This window comes from Chroicocephalus ridibundus, chromosome 3, assembly GCF_963924245.1.
Source record: "Chroicocephalus ridibundus chromosome 3, bChrRid1.1, whole genome shotgun sequence".
NCBI classification, from domain to species: Eukaryota; Metazoa; Chordata; class Aves; order Charadriiformes; family Laridae; genus Chroicocephalus; species Chroicocephalus ridibundus.
In genome coordinates this window covers 122,656,130-122,679,369 of record NC_086286.1, presented here as the reverse complement: position 1 = coordinate 122,679,369, position 23,240 = coordinate 122,656,130, and the positions used below count along the sequence as shown (strand labels likewise).

At 43.1% G+C, this 23,240-nt stretch overlaps 1 protein-coding gene across 4 annotated transcripts in view; it reads right to left on the bottom strand.

Annotated features, from left to right (window-relative positions):
* Positions 1-23,240, bottom strand: part of LOC134513623 (24-hydroxycholesterol 7-alpha-hydroxylase) — a 30,865-nt gene that overhangs the window by 5,340 nt on the left and 2,285 nt on the right. The window contains exons 1-10 of one of the 4 annotated variants that reach the window (XM_063330621.1): positions 21,209-21,447; positions 13,675-13,810; positions 12,195-12,369; positions 10,140-10,289; positions 9,417-9,510; positions 7,822-7,920; positions 5,825-5,915; positions 4,674-4,807; positions 3,701-3,796; positions 1,521-1,622 (exon numbers count right to left, since the gene is read on the bottom strand). In XM_063330621.1, coding sequence (XP_063186691.1) covers positions 1,521-1,622; positions 3,701-3,796; positions 4,674-4,807; positions 5,825-5,915; positions 7,822-7,920; positions 9,417-9,510; positions 10,140-10,289; positions 12,195-12,369; positions 13,675-13,810; positions 21,209-21,385 — 1,254 coding nt within the window. In that variant the 5' untranslated portion in view covers positions 21,386-21,447. Of the gene's footprint in view, positions 1-1,520; positions 1,623-3,700; positions 3,797-4,673; positions 4,808-5,824; positions 5,916-7,821; positions 7,921-9,416; positions 9,511-10,139; positions 10,290-12,194; positions 12,370-13,674; positions 13,811-21,208; positions 21,448-23,240 lie in introns of those variants that run through there. The other 3 variants (XM_063330620.1, XM_063330623.1, XM_063330622.1) reach the window with 3 other exon arrangements.

Genomic DNA, 23,240 nt, shown 5'->3' with positions numbered 1-23,240 from the left:
TTTCTAGCTTTGTTCGATTAAATTGTCTTTTAATTTCATTATGAACTTTTGCAACGGAGAAATTAAAAGTTGAACAGATTTCATTTATAAATCCCAGTACCGAAGTAAATGAAAATGCATTTTAAACTTGAATATCTTTGTTTCATTCAGTCATACCAAAGAAATCTGCAACATAGGATCTAAATACATCCCTTGATTTGATTTCCTTTCTTCTAAGACCACAACATTATTCTTTTAGAATGATTGCTGAAAAGCAGGAAGGTGTGTGTTACCAAGTAGGCTGCCAAAGGCTTTTGAAAGGACTTTTTGTCCGTCAGCAAGAAAAAGATTCTCCATCCGTTGCCTACGCAGAAACGTTATAATTTTCTTTCCAACCACAAACTTATTTTAAAGATATTATCAGAGTCCAGAGAACAGCCTGAACAAAGAATTAGGTCAGTATATATAAACAAGCAGCTTTCAGAAACATTGTTTTGCAGCTTGTCCTGGACCTGCGGATGCCTCTTGTGAATTCTGCTGTCGCCCTGGCTGGGAGTGAGCCTGGGCTCGTATTGAGCTCAGGAATACGGTACAAGTCACAGAGGTAGAGCAGTGAGTGAGCACTTTCCTCCGGCAAGCCTAAATGGTTGAATGCATTTTAATTCATTTTGTTTACGTCTTTAATGCCTTCACAAAGTTTATCTGACAGTCATGTCCAGCCTGCTATAGGCTGCAGATTCAAGACCGCAGATCCTCTGCAACACCCTCTGGATTCCTCGATCCACATGGGACTCTTGAGTTAAACTGACCAGTTTTAAGGATTCTTGGTTATTTGCTTCCTAGAGGAGACCAGGTTTTGAAGGCAGAGAATTGAGCATAGAGATGTTTGAACACAGAAACGAGGAGCAGCCGTCTCCCTGGGACTGGTTCCAGGAAAAGGGACAGCAGAGAAAACAGCAGAAGGAATGCAGGAAGCACCGAGGCTGGCATTGCTGGAGGAGGGAAGAGAGACGGGATCTGCAATTCAAACCATCACACAGTTGCATGGGCCCTAATGCAAAGACAAGATTTAAACAGAGGAGCCACTTAAGACATTTGAAGATTAGCAAAGATGTCAATGGCATGATAGAGGATGGAAAGAGAGTCTCAGACCAGAGAAATGTTCTTTAGGTTAGTTTAGAGCTGTTTATGGCGACCTAAATGCCTGCATCTATAAACTGGCATGTTTGTAAGTGGAAGAACTCTCCCTTGATGAAAAGGTGCCTCAGCAGCAGCAGAGCTAGGCTGACTGTCCTCCCTGGGGGATATCTCTCGATAGGCTAGTCTCAGATTCTGCTTTTACGTCGTGACTTAACCTGTCTTTTCCAGGAATGAAACCACTTTCAAATCAGTTTAAACAAGGTCCAAGTAATACTGAACATTAGGGGACTTAGAAAGAGCAAAGCAATGAAAACATTTTATGTCCAAGTGTAAGAGCCCAGTTCAAGAGAGTTGTTCTCTGCAGGGTTTGGGAATAAATAAACCCCAGCTGTTTCACTGACCTTCCTGGACACTGATGCTTCCCTCCTCCGAATGCCACAAAGCTGTCCAAGAAAGCATTCTTCTCTAAATTTGCCTCTTTCCAACGATCCTGTGGGAAGAAACTTTTTTTTTTCCAAAAGAGACTTATATAAATAAAGCTTAACTTTATTTCTCTGAGCTAAAAATGACCTTGGACAGCTAATCCTCAATACAAAGTTGCACTAATGCCATTTTTTGCATTCAACCTGTTAGTGTTAGAGTCTGGATTCAAAAGTCAGCGTTACCTCAGGGAAAGAAATGAGGGTCCCATTTGAAACATAGTTAGTGCTGGAAGGCTTTTCAAAATCGCTCCAAAAGTATTCTTCCTATATACCTCCCCGTTTTTCTAAATCCTGCGTCTTGAGCTATCGAAACGCCCGTAAAAATGTGGCCTTCTCCTTTTAAATACATGCACATTCAAAGTAAATTTTCAACCAGTACCTTCCCTCAGCCACAAAATTGTATCCCAGCACGCAAACGGCTCATGCGCATCTTGCACACAAACCATTTCTAAGACGCTGTGCACAGATAAATGGAAGGTGCGTGCGCTGTCACGCAGGAGAAAGGCAAGCGTTGCCCAGCCCCATTCACAGGTGCAAGCCAGCGTGTGACAAAATGAACTCTTCTCAACAAAACCAGCCTGTCTGTACCCACGGGGCTCCTTCCTCCACCCTGAGTTGCTTTCAGAGAAAAGGAACGAGGCAATATGGGCCGAAGTTTGGGTGGGTGACACTGACAGCAGTAAATCTCTTGAATGCTGGGTGATAAACCACACCAGCCTCCAGAAACTCGGCGCAACTCTACCAAAGCCTTCAAGTAACACCTTGCCAAGTTGATGGTGGCTAACTCCTCTGATGGAGCCATCTTAGAGAAGATGTAATCTTGTGTTTTTATTTTGGATTTTTTTCAGCTTGGGCTGTTTAGAGCTTTCTGAAGAGGAAACCTGTTAGTATCAAAATCCAATAAAAGCAAGAAAAAAAATCTCAGTGGTGACAAAGCAAGGCGATTACCATTTGGAATGGCAATGTGCAAGGGGTACTCACCCATTCTTCATGGAAAAAGGGTGAGTTTCTATAAAACAAGCTATCTCGCTTCTTAGGAATAAAGTTACTAAAGAAATAAGGCGCTACATCAAGGTTTCTGTTTAGGGTTTCAAACAGGCAGGAATTGTTATGAGGGATTTCAAATTGGTAAAGAGTTTTCTAGAAGGGAAGTTTTGTTTAAATTACTCCTTGATGTATTTCTATAAAAACGACCAACCATTCTATAGCGGATGGTGCTAAAAAGAGCAGTTACAAGCCTGCCCACACGGCCACCTGGAGTGGAATAATAATCAAGAAACCCTAGATCAGCTACTGAATTAGAAGAGCTAATACCTACCAGAAACCATCTGACTGGAAAGACCAATAAGCCTGAGTAAATATGTGGAGATGAGCTACACAAACAAATGACAGGCTGAGAGAGTTGGGGTTGTTCAGCCTGGAGAAGAGAAGGCCCCGGGGAGACCTTATAGTGGCCTTCCAGTCCCTGAAGGGGGCCTACAGGAAAGCTGGGGAGGGGCTGTTTGCAAGGGCATGTAGTGATAGGACGAGGGGCAATGGTTTAAACTAGAGCAGGGCAGGGTTAGATGAGACATTAGGAAGAAGTTCTTTACACTGAGGGTGGTGAGACCCTGGCCCAGGTTGCCCAGAGAGGTGGTGGAGGCCCCATCCCTGGAGACATTCAAGGCCAGGCTGGATGAGGCTCTGAGCAACCTGATCTAGTTGAAGATGTCCCTGCTGACTGCAGGGGGCTTGGACTAGATGACCTTTAAAAGTGCCTTCCAACCCAACACATTCTATGAGTCTGTGATGACAGTGAGAGGAGAGTTCTTGGAGTTGGGTTCAAAAGTGAAATTGGTGGGGTCCTTCCATGGTAGGTTTTGGATCAAGATCAAAGTGATATAAAATAGTACCATATTATTTGGAATATATAACTGAACTTTAAAGTCTTGCTTATTCCTACAGGCTCTGTTTTTTGCACATCTTCTCTGTATACAAGGCCATCCTGCAGACAATGGGGAATACCCAACTTTAAGCCAATTTATCCATGTGCTTTTATTGTGAAATAAGTGAAGAGGAGAAAAGACAGCAAAATACCCACGGTAAGAATGACGACTTACCGGTTTGAACATTTCTGGGTCAGGAAAATATTTTGGATTCCTGTGTAACCAATATGGCGACAACATCAGCATGTCACCTGCAGGGACGATGTAATTCTGAAAAGGAGAAAAAAACTCTAAGAAAAGAGAAAATCACAGGTTCAACTAACAAAACAGTCCTTCCTTAGTACTTCTCTTCCATCAGTAGAAGGTCCTAACAGAGGGCAAGTGACAGTGGTGAAGCCGTGGTGGACATATTACATGTTTGAAGCTTCTTCTTGCCATTGGCCTTTTCTCCATAAGTAAGATTTAAACAGTGGAGAACGTGGAAAGACTGTTTTTGTTCTAATTTGGTTTCTCAGGTAGAGAAATAATAGAAACATTATTTCTGTCTTTCCTGCTTCTTGATGTATCGTATGAACTGGTATTTGTTGCTAAATCTTTTGTTAAGCGCTTCCTTCAAAATGCAAAGAAATTCATAGAAAGTCTTATATGACAGTAGACCTTTATGGGACTTTCGTAATTTCTTAAATAGGCATGAGTGGTGATTCCTTAAGGGAATGTTTTTCTCCCAAACATTTATTTGTTAGACTCCTGAACGCTGGCACTTCCCTTCGGAATGGCAGTGAGGAGGACAAACAGAAAATGAGTTTTACCAGTTACTAAATTGTGGTCCCTTCTACTGTATTTGTTGTGTCTGATTACTATTTCATATACCATCTGCACAGTATCTTCACCTCAATTCAATTAAATCTAAAGTAAATTCAAAATCGAAGGTAAGACTGCGAGCAAGAGAAGCAAAATCACTCTTAAATTAATGGTGATTAAATTAATGATGTTGAATAAATCTGTTAAACCCAAACAGAATATATAAGTGAGATTGTGGAATATCTCTACTATTTTAATTTTATCCAGATCTTTTAGGAGGCCCCTTTCCAAGCAAAATCATCTTTTTGTATCCTTTTGGGGAAAACCAAAAACCAATAAAACTCACCTGAATTTTTATTGGATTTACTACTTTCTTGGTGATTGCACCTGGGGACCTCAGCCGTATGGCTTCCAAAGTGCACCATTTAATAAAAGGGAGCTTCTTAAGCTCCTCTTCAGACACTTCTATTTTATCTTTACCTGTTGTGGCATGAGAAAGAAGACTCTGTGTAAAAATTAGATTCCATACTTGTTTTGGTACATGCTGACATGTTTTGCTTTAGACCTTCTGATACAATACCTCAAGACTTTAAGACTTTTTACCCAGAAGTTTTCTTTATATTTCAAAGTAAATAAATGGACCAAAATCAGTACAATTAAGAAAAGCTGTTGAAGAGAATTTAATAACTCTAAGGTAGCTGTAGGTATGGTATTGGCCAGAAGAGGCCAAACGAAGGTCATCTTGGAAGTTAAGAGTCCCTGGACTTTTTCACTACTTTGGTAGGACGCTGCATGGAAATCTCAGGGACTGTAGGCACCAAGAGCTCTTGGGCTATGTTAACACCAGCAAATGAAACGGGGCCAGGAGAAAGGCTTAAGCACTGGTTCATGATTATCCTTATTGGTTAATGATTGACATGTTCCTTGATGTGGTTTTGATCCATGCCAACTAAGAGTCTTACAGGAAAGTCTAAGCAGGGTTCAAGGGAGTGCATATGTGAGTGACTGCTCCCAGTGGGTGACTGATTTTTGAAGGAAAGAGATTAGTCATGTGGGGGTGACTCGTGCCGGACAAACTGGCCTCAGATGAGAGAAAAGAGAACAGTTCCTGACCTGTTTTTCCACAGAATACCTGTAACTCTGGTGAACATCACACCATGAAAAGCAGCTGAATTGAAAAACCTCATCTGACCCTATCATAGAGGCATGAAAAAACCATGAGGCTGGTCAATACAAATCTAGATCTAAATGATCGGTGTGGAATGAAGGGACAGGTACATATGGTTCTTTTTCTTGTGATAACATCAAAGGTGTTTTTGCTTAAAAATATGTCTTGAGCCTATACAGAGTAAAGAACTCAGAGCTGAACTCTATGTTATCAGTAGTACCCTCAGCAGCAACATTCATTATTCCCAGCCATGGACCACTGGCCGTGTGTTGGGCCGACACAGAATCAATAATTTCTAGGTTCCAGACGGATGCGATCAGATTTATTACCTGCTTTGCCAAAAACAGAAGTCAGGTCTTCCATGATTTTCTTGTAAATGGAAGGATAAGAGAGTATGAAAGCAAGGGTCCAAAACGCAACCTAAACAGAGATGAAAGTACTTCAACACAGGAACATGGAACAGAATTGCAGTATATTTGTAGCAAATCACAGAGGCAGATGAAAACATTTGTACGTTTTTGGATGTGCCTGTTGTAGTTGGGATGCACAGGGAGCTGTGCTTCCAGGGTAAATCCACATCTAAGGGCCCAGATCTTGGGAGATTAGCTCTAGTCATCTGCTGTGTACTTACCTTCAGTGAACGTTACATCGCTTTGGCTTTGACCTTTGAAACACAGAATCCTTTCTTTAATTTCAAATAACTAGGTGTTAAAATGAATTACTAAATCGTTATGTGTGATTAGATTTAGCTGCATGAATGGAAGAAAAATTAAATAGTAAATTCCTACTAATATTAGCAGAAATGAGGTTAAATAACTTGCAGGGCACTGTCACAGTGAGTCACACTAAAATGGGCAGGAAAAGTTTTAATTAGCAAAACAAGCAGTAGTAGATCCCCTTTAGAAATAATTTACTAACTGATTATGCAATGAGGTTGAAAATCAAGAAATTTAGGAAAGGAGAAAATCCTCTTAAGTAGGATGAAACCAGAAGGACTCTCAGCCCTGCCAGGAGTCTCTCTCCTCTTGCTGAGCTAGCGGGAGATGCAGTCTGCACACAGATCTGGTCGCAGGCCATCTGTGCCGGCGAGGGATGAGAACTCCTACTGTTATTTCCCAAATAGCCCCGCGCGGACGCAGCCCTCCTTCTGCACAACAAATCCGGCAGCTTAGTTTTCTTGTAGAGCACTTGGACAGCGTGGCTTCACTCCACGGGACGAGGAGGGATGACTGAACTGGTTCAGATAAAAGGGTTTAATGCACTTGTAAAAAAATCCCCTTGGAAAGTGAAAGGCCTTTTTTCATTATTCCCGTCACCAGAACAGTGGTTGTGACTATTCTGAGACACAACGAAATATCTGTATGTCTATTTACAGCTGAATATTACAGGAGTAAGTAATGATCGTGTTGTGGAAGGAATGTCAGTTATCCTGATAACAGACAGCAGGCTATGCCTCTCACTTATACCAACACGTGAATCCATAGAAACCTCACTGAAATGGAAGAAATTCCTTTTGGGCAAATTGTAGTAATACGCAATCTAGAAAAACCATAGATATATCCACTAGGAGTACATATAAAAATAACTCACTATCATTTTTTTCTACATCTCATCTGTAACAGACATAACTGCGCTGGAAAGAGCTTAGTAGTCATGGTAAATAAAGGATGTTTTTTGCTGCTATGGATTTTTCATCTGAGAAATTCCTATAAATGTCTTTGGTCAGCCTAAGGTGTGCTAGATCTATTGGGCTCGTTAGCATACATATATCTGTATCATTAATCCGTCAAATCCGTTCCTAACATAGACAAAACTTAAGTGGCAGTAGAATCAAACTATTCCTTTTCTGCCCATGAAGCAACATTGGCATTTGTACGGCAGATCCCCCAAAGCAAAAGAGTCAAAATCACTCAAGGATTTACACACAGATGAAGTTACTCTACAATATGTTTTTGATATTCTTTACAATTGATAACACCAGGCTATTTAAAACAGAGTCCCTACTATAATGCAGCCACAGTGCTTTAAAATAGAGTTAAATGCTCTTCCCAGCTTAAGACTGTGATCTTAATATCTATAAGACATATGTTCCCGAAATGTTACGATAGGGACATAATAATTTAGGAAAAATACAAGCAGAGCTTTTCTTGTTATTGCTTCTGTGACATTGCAGCCTGGGTATATTTGTAGTGATGCACGTGGGCGTGATAATCCCTTCTTTGGAATACATGCAGTGTGTGTGACCTCTGGGTCGAAGTCTTTGCTTCCCAAACACAGGCTTTTGAGCAGGTTGGAGAGAATGTGTTTCTCTAGCGGAGGTACTTACAGGGACAGCATTTGCTTGGGAAGCCCAGAGCATCAGGAGACCGTAATTGGGACCCAGATGTTTTCCTTGCAAGTTGTCCAGGAGATGTTGCAGTAGTGTCTGTTATAAATAAAAGATAATAATGTGTATTTCCAAAAATATATTAAAATGTAGTTTAGGGTAGGGCTTACTAAAATTCAAGGATATTAACGTGAGGCTAATTTATCAAAGAGAAGTGAAGTTAGTTATGGCTTTTTTGCAGTCACAAAGTAGAGACGATAGCTGTTAAGAGAAATTGAGACTCATAGGCAGAGGGCCAGAAGTCGTCAGTGCGCCACGTGAATCCCTACTGAATACTTGCACTGCCCTCCGTTTTCTTAAAGTTTTTAGGGAACCTGCTTCCCTCGCTCCCCATTGTTGCTTGTATGTGGAAGAAAGAAAAAAGAAATCTCTATTCTTTTTTAATTCCTGCTCTACTTCTCTACTTTAAAGAACCCGACAACGGGGCTGAACAAGTTGAATGAATGGAAATGAAGAAAATGTTCTCTCTGTTCCTGCCAAAAAGGTTCTTGTTATGAAGAGATGGTCTGATGTATCAGCAAAGTCCCTAGTTCCAGGTGCTTTGTTAGTGACCTAACCAATGACTTCAATGGCTTGATATTTTTTGAAACTATAGCAACTGTGTAATGTTCTAGCATCGGCTTTTTCTTATAGTATTTACTTAAATATTTACAGGGCCACCATGCCTTCAAGGCAAAGCTTCCTGTCTACTTTTCAGAGGTGAAAAGGATGACCTTGAATAAAAAATGACCGCTCTTTTTTCCAAATTCCCACCCAATCTAAGACAGCAAGTACATGCCTCCTACTTCCCGCACCTTCTTACCTCCCACCACTCCCTCTCCAGCCCTCTCTTTCTTTCTATTATTCTGGTTTATTTTATGAAAGAAACTGTGGTATGTAAAGCTTTTAAAGTCCAAATAAAACCTGGTTTGTTTAATGATCTGTTCTATAACCATTTGGTAGATCAAAATTCCCAGGCCAGTCTGCCCTCGCATTTGTCAACTGGAGAGACAGAATTCCTGCCATAGCTAAGGAGAATAACCAGGGGGACAACTTATCACAGCTTTGACACAATCAATATTTAGGGTACTTGGCTTCCAATCCAGTAATCAGCTATTTTCTACTAGTCTGGCTGCTGGAGGATCTACTCACTCTACACCAGGGTTTAAAAATAGTACATGCAAGGTTTTGAAATTTCACAGCGCGGTGCCCTCAGAGAAACAACTGAAGAGGTCTTTCTCTCACCTCTTTCAACTGCTCACTGCGGCTGCGATACTGGAGGCTGGCAATGGGTCACAGCTCTGAACCCTTGGCTTAAAATTCCCCGGAGAAAGATGTTAATTGTCAGAATTGTAGGAAATAAACTAAATTGAGGAGTAGGACTCAAAATTAGGGGTCTGACCTAATGGAGGTCACAGCAATACTGGACAATTAAGGCACAGCTATCAAAGCTGACATATTTAGCTTATGTCCTCCAGTACTGAAATAATTCCTGCCCTCCATCGCTTCAATCAGAATATACAACGAAGTAAGCTTTCACCACCTTGGATGTTTACCTTGGATGTGGTCTCTGAAGGGTTGGTCTTTTCAGCATCTGACACTACTTTCTCAAATAATTTTAAAAGCCATTTTTTGGATTTAGACCAGTTCCTGTAAAGAAAAGCAACAAACAAGGAGCACTTAACTGAGGCAGCACAAACCGACATTTCCTTTTCCATGAGAAGGACTCCTTGGTTTCTTTCCAAAAGCCCCTGGGCAGCAGTCAGTGGATGAATACTCGAGTGTCAATCTGACAGTAGTGTTGACTTCACCTTGGCCAGACCTCATCTTGCAGCCAGGACCGGTGACCACAAGACTCCGAGATTTTCCTATCTATTCCACTGCGGGCTCTCATTGCGGCTTTGGACAATTTATAGCTCAATCTTTTCAAGAATGACCTCCCCTAAGACATAAAGGCCACATTTTTAGAGCATACTTAGCTCTTTCTGAAGGCTATTTGGAGGTGTTCAAGGTGCTGTCATGGCCCTGAGAGCACTGACAAGCTCCCTTCCTTGGAGTTCCTTGGCCCACTTCCCTGGGCAGCCTGTTCCAATGCTCGAAATGCGTGAGACAAAGTCAGAACTTTTTTGAAGCACCTAGCTGAAAGCCTGCCTGATCCAAGGACACACCATCGATAAAGACAGTGCATCATCCTCCAGGGAAAATCTCTCTTGCGGTTGATATCCCAGCAAGCAAAATGCCTGTAATGCTTGCATCAAGCATCAGCTCTGCTCCGTTACCTCAGGAAGCACTCGGGCATCTGAGAAGCATATTCGAAGTCCTCATCATACTTCAGAAAATGTTCTTCAAACTCCTTGATTTCACTCTGACTTGTCGGGCAGATGCCTTTCCCAAACAAAGTGTTCACCACTGCTGGATACATGACATACCTGCAAGGACAAGATCCCCATGACTTACAGGCTACAGGGAAGCTGTTGCAGCAGTTTTAGGTCAGGACACGGCGTGTTGAATTGCCAACACTAAAAGTGCGGGACTCAAGCATTGCACCACTATGGAAGGGCTGGCACAAGGCTCATACCTCACTCACACCCTTATTGCAGATTTTAAGCAGAGGCTGGGAGATACGTGGACCTCGGGCTAGTCCTCTGCATGTGGCTGAACTTCATCAGTTAGCGTTTGGTCACTTGAGCAGTGGCAGAAAGGCTCTGGGCACTGAGGTCCCCTTCTCCCCATTAACCACTCCTTTTATTTCAGGTATAACCCACGTGGACCTTCCGGGCATTGCACAAGCCCTTCCGCAACTAGACACTCCGAGAAATCCTCCCTCTGGCTCCAGCTTTGCTGGACTGAACAATGCTTTTTTTCTTTTATTTTATCTCACTCCTCCCTGTTTGCTCCTCTGTTATCCTGCAAACCCTGAGCTCGTTTCCCAGCCCGCTTCACCTGTACTCTTGAGCCCTGAGAAGCCCTTATGCATCTTTGCTGGGTTCCAGCAGCTGCTAAACGCATATTTCAGGCAATGGCTCTTTCGCTTTCTTGCTTTTCTACAGATCATAAGGCAGACAGAGCCACCTGCTGGCTCTATGGATTTAATTTTGAAGCAGCTAAGTAACAGTTATCCGGGGCATTGCATTCCAATTCTATCCTGTGTTGTCTGGCAAAACCATAAGAACAGATTACACTCAGCACAGATTTACTGGGGATGACTTATGAATTCTGTAGTTTACCATCTAGCCTATGACTTTTTTTTCATTTTAGACAAATAGCAGCAGATTCAGATTTGGTGACCGGTCTCCATGACAGCCACGGCAGTGGGAAGAACGTCCTGTTCCCCAAGGCTGCAGCAGGGATGCAGCAGGGAGCCAGGCACGCTTCACGTATGAGCTGTACACCCATGCCACCATGGGCACCCACGCCACCATGGGCACCCACGCCTTGTGCGGACCACAAGAACAACAGGTCCATCCCTCCCCTCAGAAACTTGAGCCCAGGTAAAAGACCACGGACGGATTCAGACAGGGGAATAACAAGAAAACGTGAGCCCATATTAGCGTACCAGGCAGTGGCGTAGCACGCTAACGATTCCATGACTCTGTTTTTTCACAAGAAGCAGACGGGACTTTTATCTCAGAAGCCAGGTGGGGGAACACCATGGGATGTGGGGGTTTGCACCCCAGTATTGAGACCAGCAGGACCGAGGGCTGGGAGGTTTCAAAGCCCCTTTCCCCTACGTCTTTCCCCAGTTAATCCAAATTGCAGTAATTGAAGTGGCAGGTTTAGCTGCAGTAAAAAGCTGTACCTTAGATGTATTATGCAGCAAAAGTCAGCAAAATACAACCTGGGTGTGAGGTCTTAGAAATAGGTCCAAGCCAAAGGCAATATTCAACTTGTAGTCCTGATGGGCAGGTAAGATCTAGGTGTTCTCCCAGATGATCAGGAAGAAGGAGGAGTTACAAGCTCTGTTGTTGTCACATGAAACTGTCAGTAAAGGGACTTTTTTTACATGGAGGATGAAGTTTTGGCAGCAAAGTCAGTTGTAGAGATCTTATTTAAGTTTTGGGCTAAGCTTGGCCCAAACCACACAGGGAACGTTTTCATCCTGCTGAAGATCAAGCATTTTGTCTGTTCTTAAGTTCTTTATAAAGACATGGAGCTTTTTATGCCATCTTTTGGGAAACAGGTTTTGTTGGAAGATACTGTGTTTTCTTTTTTCTTCCAAATAGGTTACTGAGATGTTTCTCCTACCTGGGAGAAACACCTTTAGATAAAACGTGTTTAGATGTCCCACGTAGGACACCCATGTGTTATACAGATGTGCTGCAAAATTCCCTTACCTAACCAGGTCATTGAGGTCGCCTGTGCCCTCCATGCCCAGCTGTGCCATGTGCTCCTGCAGTTCCTTACACAAAGTACCCGTGAACATGTGCAGATTAGAAGGACCCATTTTTCCTTTCATCATGCTGTAGAGGTTACTATGGTTCTGATAAAATGCTTCCGCAGGGACAGAAACTAAACACAAAAAGAAACAGAAACATGTTTTGGAAAGTAGATGAAGTAGATTTTCATGGAAAGATAGAGCGAAATTTTTTACACTCGTGACTCTAATTTAAATGCCTCATTTTCCTAGAGTGAAATTCCCAGAAAGCTTCATTCTAACCCTGTAAAGATTTTGGTGAGCCCTCTGCCTCTACCCGTCTGGGTAACCTCTTCCTGCCTCGTGAAGCTTCAGTGCCAGAAGCAATAATCCAGAGATTTCCCCCCAGCTTCAGTGTGGCTGTACAGAGACGCGCATGCGCTCCGCAAAACTGACTGAAATTAAAAATAAATTAAAACAAGAAAAAACAGTTTTTAGGTCTTCATGCTATAGTACATTGTCTCAGTCATAACAGGAGCAGCTGAGAGAGCTTGGACTGTTCAGCCTGGAGAAGAGAAGGCTCAGGGGGATCTTATCAGTGTGGATAAGTATCTGGTGGTGGGAGTAAAGAAGATGAGGCCAGGCTCTTCTCAGGGCAGGAGGCAATGGGAATACAGGAGATTCCACTGAGACGTAAGAAAGTTTTTATTGTGCGGATGGTCAAACACAGGAACAGGTTGCCCAGGGAGGTTGTGGAGTCTCCATCCTTGGAGATACTCAAAACCCAACTGGACACAGCTCTGAGCAACCTGCTGCCACTGACGTTGCTCTGAGCAGGGGCTTGGAATGGGTGATTATCAGTGGTGCCTTCCAGCCATGGGGATTCTGTGATTCTATGATTTAATCTCTCTGCCATGTTGCTTCTCTCTCATTGCATTGTCCAGAATTGCCAAACTACTCAGAGAATTCCTGTCTGTGCCATTCCACGTGGATACAAGCACATGAGCTGACGGAGCATGCCACTGCAGATTAGATACACACCTCATCCCGTTCTAATGACTGTTTTATTGCAGGGTAACATCTAATTATTGCTGCAAGCTGATTTGCAAATTAAGTACTAGGACAACATACTATTGCTCCAAACCTTGTACACAAAGGTGGAGTGTGTAGCCACAGAAAAGGACTTGATTTCAAACCGGGGTTACTTAAGGCTAAAAGTAATAACATTCCCTGGATCTGAAACCTTTGATGCCTTGAGACTGAATCCAAATCACTTTGCAGGCTTATAGTGCTGGATCCATACGAAGGAATCTCATTTCGCCTTCATTTTGTAGCGTGGTCATGGGTTAAGATAAGCATTTAAGGTACGGTCAAAAAGCCAAAGGGCTTTGGATTGGGCTTTAATGTTCCTGGGTAACTGGATTTGATTTCCATTTAAAAAAGAGCTAGGTCTCATTTACCTGCGTTCTCGACAGCTGGTTGTACTGCCCGTTCAAAATTTAAGTCTTTAGATTTAAAAAAAGCTTCAGATCCTTCTTCATCAGTCACAAAAGTATACCGTTTTCCCAGAGCGAATATTGTGAATACAGGCCCATGCTGGAACAAACAAAGATTTCATATTACTGTATTGTTAACACGTCTGACGGGAGCCCCAACAGGGCTTCAGCGCTGCCGAGAGGTGTGGAGGGAGGACCTGGTCCTTCCTGCTCTCTGTACACCTTGGCTCAGAAGTGCACAAAGACGAACAGGAATCAGGCCAAAATCTCTCAACTTAGGGATCAGAAGGGAAGATCACAGGGGCCTGCCTAACGTCTTGCAGAGCAGAAGAGATTCCTTCCCCAAGATCAATATTTTATATTTGAATTACATTACAGTTCAAAAATTACAACCTACCTAGATTTAAAGAACTCAAGTGATGGATTCTCTAGTGCATCCCTTCGCTGCCACCGCAAAGTACCCACACTGTAAAAATCCATAATCCTACTTATTTGAATCTACAGTTTTTAAACAAAATCTCCCCACCCCTGCATCCTTTTAAAATTTTTTTTTAAATTATTTTATAGTTTAAAGGTTCTGCTAATACAAAAAATCTCTTTCTTGTACAGGCATTTAAAGATTAATACCAAAATAAGTAACAACTTCGCTGAGACTTATATTCAGGGAAAGTTTTCGATACCATAAATCATTCTTTCATTTTCCCTTAATCCTAGCGTCCTCTCAAAAATTTCAGCAATAGGTATTCACTTCTGAATTCCTACATTATGAGAAAAATCACTGGTATTTGTAGATACTCTAAACTAGCAAACAATCGTGCAGTACCTACTGGCTGTTAGATTTCGGTATAAAAATCAAAATTTGGAAATGAAGCAACTTTAGCATCTTTTTCTTAGTGGAGGCAATTTCTGTTCACACGCAACAGCCCTGGAAATCAAAAGCCCAGCGTTCACATTTATATGCACACCCCTTTCTTTTGGCAAAGTCATTGTAGCTATGGAAAGGTCTGGGGGTTCCTACCGTCTCTTGGCATATCAGGAAACCTGATTTTCTTTTCCAGGTTACATTGCTGATAAGGGTCAGAAAAAGGTTTCTGTTGACCTGTGTGGAGTACTGAAAAGCCTTGAGACCTCCTCGCTCGCCCGGCTTATGCTATTGACTTTAACCAGTTCTTGTGTTGTTTGTGTCTGTATTCTTTTAATGAAACAGCTTTTAATGAAACAGGCTTTATGTTTCATTAAAAGCTCTTTGAAGCCAAGGAAAAGATTCCTCTTGATATCGATTGAATTTTGATTGTGTCCTTCAACTGCAAATTATTAAAGAAAGAATGACTGTTTAAACTCTCTGGGTGATAATAAATAAAATATCGTTTTAATAATAGCCAAACTGCTAAGGATGGATTTTTATGGTCCTCATCATCAGGCTAGATAAAAATCAGTGAATTTATACTGTGTTTTAAAACGAGGTTTTTTTAAATTTTAAATTAACATGAAAATGTACTTAAACTAATTTTAAAATAGAATTAAATCTGAACTAACAGCAACCTGCAATAAAACTTAATTATTTAATTAAGGTCGCACTCAATTAAAGATTGAAACACTTTATAGAAGACGATTACGTGTGAGCAAGATGCCCACGCTCCTGTTACAGGCAGTAGAGATTGGGTCCGTGCAGTCAGGGGAGCCTAAAACCCAACTCATCCGAGCAGCTCCCGCACGCCTCCCTTCACGAAGGCGACCTGAACTGCCCGTAGGCTCCACTAACAGCACTCACTGGGTGTCCCCTCACTACCAGTAAAGCTTGGACGTCTCCTGTACCTGTAAACGCCTACACAAACAGTCCGGTGCTGAATCTCATCCAACGTACTGCAATCTATTTAGAGCAATTAAAATTACACCGAGATTAAACACAGTTGGAATTAAAAAGGACCAAGTCAGCTTCGTCGAACAGCACAATGGTGGTGGATATTCAAAAACGTGTCTTTCAGACAGCAGAATTTTGTGTCCAAACACGAAATTACAAATAAATATGATATCTAATAAATTAATTATTTATTAAAATACTATTATTAACTATATTTAATATATAATATATAATTATATATAAATATATAAACATTTATAATAATTTTATAATAAAATAAATTTTATAATAATATATTTATAATAATATTAAAGTATAAAAATATAAAATATAAATATATTAAATACTATTAAAATACTATATTTATTAAAATATTAAAATAGTAAAATAGTAAAATTAAAATACTAAACATTTTAAAATGCTGATAAATTAAAATATTAAAAAAGGTTTGAGGATCAAGACGCTGATGGCAATCCCCACCCCCAAGAATAAAGACTTTTCCAAACATACCAGATGCAGGAACTCGCCCAGTGTGTCGCCGAGCCTGATAAATGCTCAAGGTGTAACGAAACCAAGTGGGGACGCAACCTGAGTTAGCAATTGCACCAGTTCAAGACAAGGACCACCCCGGAGCCTTTCACTGCGAGTGATGGACTGAGATCTTGTTTCGAAGGAAGTATTACGTAGAATAGAATTAAACAAGTGCCGGGTAAACCAGTGATAAAATATTCCAATTCAAAACTCTAGAGGGATTAAAATATGAAGTTGCAGAACTACCTACCGTGATCCGTTAAATCACCCTCAGCAACGGGAGGACAGACACGCAAACGTGGTGCCTTTCTAAAGGGCTCCTGAAGGAGGACCTGGGAAGCTTCAAAGAGTCATTCCAGTGCTCAGCAAATTTGTACAAGCGTTATCAAAGACCAGGATTAGTAGTGGATAAATAGGGTGTACCGAAGAGCCCAATACAGCTTTTAGGATATGTGGCCTTAAATATATTCCAAATTCAGTCCTTAGAAGAAGGAATTAAAAGTTTGCGCATAATCTGGAGTCATAGTCTAAACTATGAGGAGACCTCGAAACATCACAGAAGAAGAATGGCTAGAAGAATCACATTCTGAAATGACCCCAAGATCTATTATACAAGTGCTAATAATTAATTTAGAGCTCTCATCTTGCTAGGAACAGGGTGGAGAAAGGACAGCAAGTATCCAAACCCATCCTGGGCTCACACCTTCAATTTAATGTGTGTCTCTGCCCATTCCATCTCTGCCCATCAGGTTAGACTGAGCTAGAAAAGGCAAAGGAACGGACAGCAAGCATGAATGAAACGTTCAATAACAGGAGACCAAGTCAAATTAGATCCCAGGAAAGGTGAAAAGAGAATAATTATTCCCAGTTTCTCATAATGCAAAAGCTAATGGGCACCTATTAGAAGGTAGCTTTCTTCCTATGGTTCATGGTTAAATTATGGATTCATTGCCCCGGGATGCTGCGGAAGCCAAAATTACACACAGGGTAAAAAAGGGGATTAGGCTGTCATAGCCAGGTCACCTGGGTGCAAATTCCAGCCTAGGAAATCCTGCAACTGTTGCCAGCCAGTAGCTGGGAAGGAAACGCAGAAGGCGGCATTCTCCCTGGGTGTGCTCCTTACACCCTGTTACTGAGCATCTACTAATAGCTGCTATTCGAGACAGACACCTGAATAAACACATTTTTCATCTGTCCCGGTGTAATTATGCTGATGGTCTAATGTCACGAAAACAGCTACTGGAACAAGCTGTCAAGCAGTTCGACATTTACCATCACTGTGTTACGGGTGGGTACCAACAAAGCATGGGCATTGCCTGCCAAAACTATGTCCCAGTTTACTGCTCTGTCTGAAACAGCGCTTAAGGAGACCTTGATGACATATAAAGATAGAGAAAGCAAAATAAAAATCCTGTTAGGATTTAGGGCCTATGAAACTGCTTTCAGGTCTGAAAGCTCTTTCTTTCCCAGAGACTGGGACAAAGAACAGCAAAGAACCGCAAAGAACAGCAGTGCCACGATGAGAGGCAGATCTGAGCTTGCATGAAAGAGATGCTCCAGAGAAATAAAAACTTCAGAAGAACATTGTCTGAAATACCACAGGAAAGAAATCAGGGAAACAGCCAGACAGGGAGCAACAACCCTCGGCTGCAGTCCTGCCAAGACGCATTTTGGGAGGTAGGTGCGCTCCGCTGGTTTTCTCTCCCTTGGCATGCACACACACACGAGTTCAATGCCATGTCCCCTCTCTCTCAGGGACTTTCGAATTTTGGTCTGTACACAGGACCAGGGTCACAGACCATTAGCAACTCAGCTGTGGACACTCTTCAGAAACACTCCACCAGAAGCCCTGTCCTCTCCTCCAGCCTGTTTCCCCTCCACCAAACCTCACGCAGGACGCACATCCCTTGCCAGGTAACCCAGCCAGCCACCCCTCAACCAAGCACACGCAGCGAATAAGGCTGAGAGGCGTCTACCTGACTCCTGAGACACGGCACCGTGTCCTGAACGCGATCAACACACTGAGAGTGAGGTTTGGATCCACAGGTCCATACAACAGTGTGGAACAGCCTCATGGGTTTACTGAACTTTTCCTGTTAGCTTAATTAGCAAGCTGTTGGGAAGCATTTGGAATTCCTTACTAATTCTTACCACATTTGCCAGGCAGAGTGAGGAACCACATCCTTTGAACCCCTCATGAAGCAGCTCTTGCGTTGTATGGTGGCTCCAGTTACCCACCCTGCTCATCTCAGACCACCTGCAAAATTCCTTTAACTAGCCAGGCAGCTTTAGGAGGAAGAGGTGGTATCTTTTATTAGCGCAGAGATTAAATATTTTACTAGAGCAGAGGATCTTTCTTTTTTTAGACCCACGGATGACACAAGGGGAAAACCAGACTATTCTTCCAGCCCACGTCTTCTTCTGCAGGAGGAAAACAGAAGCAGTGAACTTCAAGCAGAAGCAGTGGAAGTCTGGTGTGTTACTCCGGGGCTTGAGAGAAAAAGCAGTGAGGGATACACACAAAAGGGCCAACAGTAAGAAAGTTAACTGTTTAAGACAGAAAAAGAAATGAGTGTCACTTTGTCAGACTGAAGGATTAATCCAGGGGAGGAATCTTCTAATTACGAAATTATTGCAGATGTTTTTTGCAACCCTTGTAATGCCCGTTAATGACCCCTTTGGCAGCAGCACCTGTTATTTGCTTTGGCTCTAGGATGCTACAGTGCCTACTCCTTTAAAAGGGAGGAGGCAGGAAAAGGCTTATTTTTCCTGGCCTCAGCACTTCGTGCCAGTGTGGGAGGTGGGAAGGGAGGGGGACATGCCTGGGATGTTTAAGGAGAGGAAGGGGATAGTGGGAGATGATCGTGCTGCAGGCAGGCAGCCAGCCTGGGGGTGATGGACGGAAAGGTCCCTCTTGGCTCGGGGAACCAGAAGGGAGAGGTCACAACTCATAAGGACGCTGAGTTGCTGGACTAAGAAAAAAGTCAAAGGGAAAGTCCTATCTGTAAGCACACAGTAAAGGGGAGATGCGTAAGAAAGCCTTTTCTTTCACCTTTGCCTTATTTTGAGTTTTCTCCTATTGAAAATGTTTCTTGTCCCAACAAAACCTGGAGTTTATACAGTCCTTCAGGGGGTTCTGGTGTGTTCAGATGTGGCAGCAGCTGCCATAGCACCAACAGCGGCGTAAAGGGTCCCCAGGCAAATGAACATCAAAATTAATGGACTCAGAGCCACTAAGTTAGCATTTGTACTTCAACACACTCTTCAGTACGTAAAAGTTTTGCTCATTCAATCTGTGAATGGACCCCCAAAAAGGACTCTTCTGTCAGGTTTGTTTTAAAATTTCATCTAAGAGATTTTGCTAAAAGTTTCCTGGGAAAAAAGGCAATTAAAGGCAAGCTTAAGTCACGGCGAAACATAGAATCATAGAATTGGCTAGGTTGGAAGGGACCTTTCAGATCATCGAGTCCAACCATCAACCTAACTCTGACAAAAACCATCACTAAACCATGTCCCTCAGCACCACATCTACCTGTCTTTTACATACCTCCAGGGATGGGGACTCCACCATTTCCCTGGGGAAGCCTGTTCCAATGCTTGATAACCCTTTTGGTGAAGAAATTTTTCCAAATATCCAATCTAAACCTCCCCTGGCGCAACTTGAGGCTGTTTCTTCTTGTCCTATCGCCTGTTAGTTGGGAGAAGAGACCGACCCCCACCTGGCTACCCCCTCCTTTCAGGCAGTTGTAGAGAGCGAGAAGGTCTCCCCTCAGGCTCCTTCTCTCCAGGCTGAACAACCCCCGTTCTGTCCCCAAAAGGCATTGCACTGGAAAGGACAGTTTGGCAGGCTGCCTTAATTTGGTTGCCACCAGGATTTGTTTTTAATAGAACAAGGAGGTTCTCTAACAGCCTCGCATCAGAAGAGTCAAAGAAATATTATGATTGGTTTTTTTGAGTGAGGCTTGGTTAGTTTAGTATGTGGTATGGTTTCTGAAATAGTAGGAGAATGGACTGGAATGAGTTTTCTTCCAGTCCTACGTTTCTGCCCTAAGATGAATGAACAAGTAACTGAGCATGATTTGCATAGATGAAAGACAGAGGAAGGGCATAGCAATATAAGGTTAAAACCAGCCTGTTAAACTTGAAGAAGCCAAGGAACATGAGGCACATGAGCTTCCTCTAAGGTGCACCCAATGTGCTTTAATACAAGACCGACAGCACTTGATGTTCTTACACCTCGTACTTCAGCTGATTCTGCTTGAACCTCTGCTTTCATTTAACACCACGAGTTTAACAACCATGGCTGCAGAGAAGTACTTACAAATAGGAAATCTAATAGTTGAAAACGAGAAAGAAAATTTTACACATCCATGAGTTGTTAATATATTTTTTTTTCAAATTTCAGGATGTTACAGGAGTTTCATTTTTAGCTAGTTTTTGCAAGTAGGGGGCTGTGCGGTCCTTCACCTGAAGCTGACCATATCGCATCAGTAGCAGGTGGTATCATCACCGAATGCAAATGGGAAGATGGGGTTTATGTCAGTTAGTATCAGCTGCCTAGAAATTAAACATCTAATCTAAATTAATCGTTTAGGCTCTCCCTATCAGACAGACATAGAGAAAAAAAGGCATGTCCAGGGGTTAAATTTTCACACCCGTCTTTCATAAGTTTTTCAGGATGGAAAAAGTTGCCCGCCAAGCATGCCTGTGCCTCTCTTGAATGCTGAGGGACACCAGCTGCTACTCAAAAACCTCGCCTAACTTTAGGCACATAAATAATCAGTCTCCTGGTCCCAGCGCCTGGCACAGGGCTTTCCACATTCTCTGGAACCAAGATTAACATGCAGCCGGACTGCAAAAGCGAAACAGCAGAGGTGCTGGGTCCAAACAGGATGATCACAGCACAGAGATCATGCCTGGATCGCATCCACAACTCAGCAACGTTACTGGTACAAAGAGGATCCTTCACCAGCTAAATGCTTCTGATGCTATAAAATGTGACAGGAAAGGAGCAAACTTAAAGCAGAAGTTTCTCCTCGCTTTTCCCCTTGCAGGCAGCCACCCTGAGCACGCACCCACAAGCAGGCACGCCGCCACAGCCATTACCTTGCTTCTAGCTTCCTCTATAAACTCCAGAGGAGCTTTCCCAAACTGAAACGCAGCTCCAAACCAAGGGATCCAGCCCCTGATGCAAGGAGGGGAGCTCGGGTTTCTCAGCTGAGACAAAACAGCCTTGACAATGAGAAGTCCCAGGATTGCTGCCAAGAGGAGAGCAAGAGCCATTTTGCCTCTTCGCTGCCTGCCGCAGCAGCTGCTCCGCCTGCTGCAGCACCCGGCAGGACCGAGCTGGCCGGGATTACTGCAGTCAATGAATAGAGGGCCTCTTTTATCAGTCTTGCCAGCTGATCACTGCCATGGAGACAAGACGTCAAAGCACCAAGCAGGCCAGGGGACAAGCCCTTGTTTTGGAAAAGGCAGAGCCAATTGTCCTCCGCTCTTGGACGAGGCCCAACTCCACGGCTTGCAAAACTTAGATGTTGCTGTGATAAACCCTTGAACTTTGCACCAGCTGCTGGAGGGCTACCCAAGCAGCCAGGGACACAGCCAGGGACACTGGGGCAAAGCAGTGTGTCACTTTCTTCCATTAAAATACATATATATTTTTTTTTTGGCAATATCAGGATTACAAAGCAAAGAGGCTGTGATTTGCAGACATCTAGCTCTCAGCAAGGCAGATGGCAAGAAACTTCTGCGGGCATCACCTGAAGTAGTAAGGCTTATCAAAGGTATCTCTCACTTTTCTGAGATCATCCCATTAAAGGCTAGATGTGTCTCCAGTGTCTGAAGAGCAGAGAAAGGCTCAGAGGTTGAACTGAGAATTCAAAACCTGCTGGTGGCCCCTATAATACCACTGCAATGTCAGAAGACAAGATTTCAGAGAGGTCAGATTGGTTTCTTTGGGTGTGTGGAAGTGGCATGCCAAAATTACGTACAGAATTCATGAAGCATAAAACACCTAGGAATTGCTCTCACAGCCTACCCCTGCATGCCCTCAGCAAGTTTGAAGACAATACAAAACTAGGAGGTTTGATTGAGCTTGGTCATCTGGTCTGTGTGCTGCCATTCAGAGGAACCCCAACAGGCTGGAGAAATGGGCCAACAGCACTTCATGAAGTTCAGCAGAGGGAAATGCCAAGTCCTGCCCTGGGGTGGGAACAACCCCATGTACCAGTACAGGCTGGGGGGTACCTGGGTGAAAAGCAGCTTGGCAGATCTGAGGGTCCTGGCAGATACCGTGTTGAACGTGCCTTTGCACTCAACAGCACCCTGGGCTGCATTAGGAAGAGTGTTGTCCGCAGGACAAGGGAGGTGATCCTCCCTCTTTGCTCAGTGCTGGAGAAATCCATCTGGAGTGCTGGGTCCAGTTCCAAGCTCCCAAGTGCAAGAGAGACATGGACAAACTGGAGTGAGCCCAGTAAAGTTTCAAGAAGTTCATAAAGAGGTTGGAGCATCTGTCATTTCAGGAGAGGCTGAGAAAGCTGGGACAGTTCTGCCTGGAGAAGAGAAGGCTCAGAGGGACCTTATCAGTGTGTATGAACACCTGAAGGCACAGTGCAAAGAGGATGGTGGTGTCCAGTGAAAGGGGAAGAGGCAATAGGCACAAACAAATAGAGAAAATTCCACTTAAAATTATTTTTTTTGTCCTGATGGTGGCCAGACACTGGAACAGGTTGTCCAGAGAGGGTGGGGAGTCCTGGGAGACATTCAAAATCCAGCTGGACACAGTTCTGAGAGTCTGCTCCAGCGACCCTGCTTTGAGCAGGGTGTTGGAGTAGCCAGTATACAGGTTCCTTCCAACCTTAAGTGTTTGGTGGGTTTTTTGTGATTTTTTCTTTTTTTGCTCTGGCTCTTTGTCCAAATCTCTTCTTCTGCTCAGTCCCAGGACCTGATCCCCAGGCCCAGACTTCTTGATTGAACAAGCCCTGCTCAGCTCTTCCAGACCTTCATCTGTTTGTTCCATGCACAAGCATCCAGCTGTTCCATCACATCTTAACATTTCTCCCTTCATTCAAATACTACCTTCACACATGCATTTCCTTTTTAATAAGTCTCAGCCTTTCTGGCTCTGCCCCCAGAA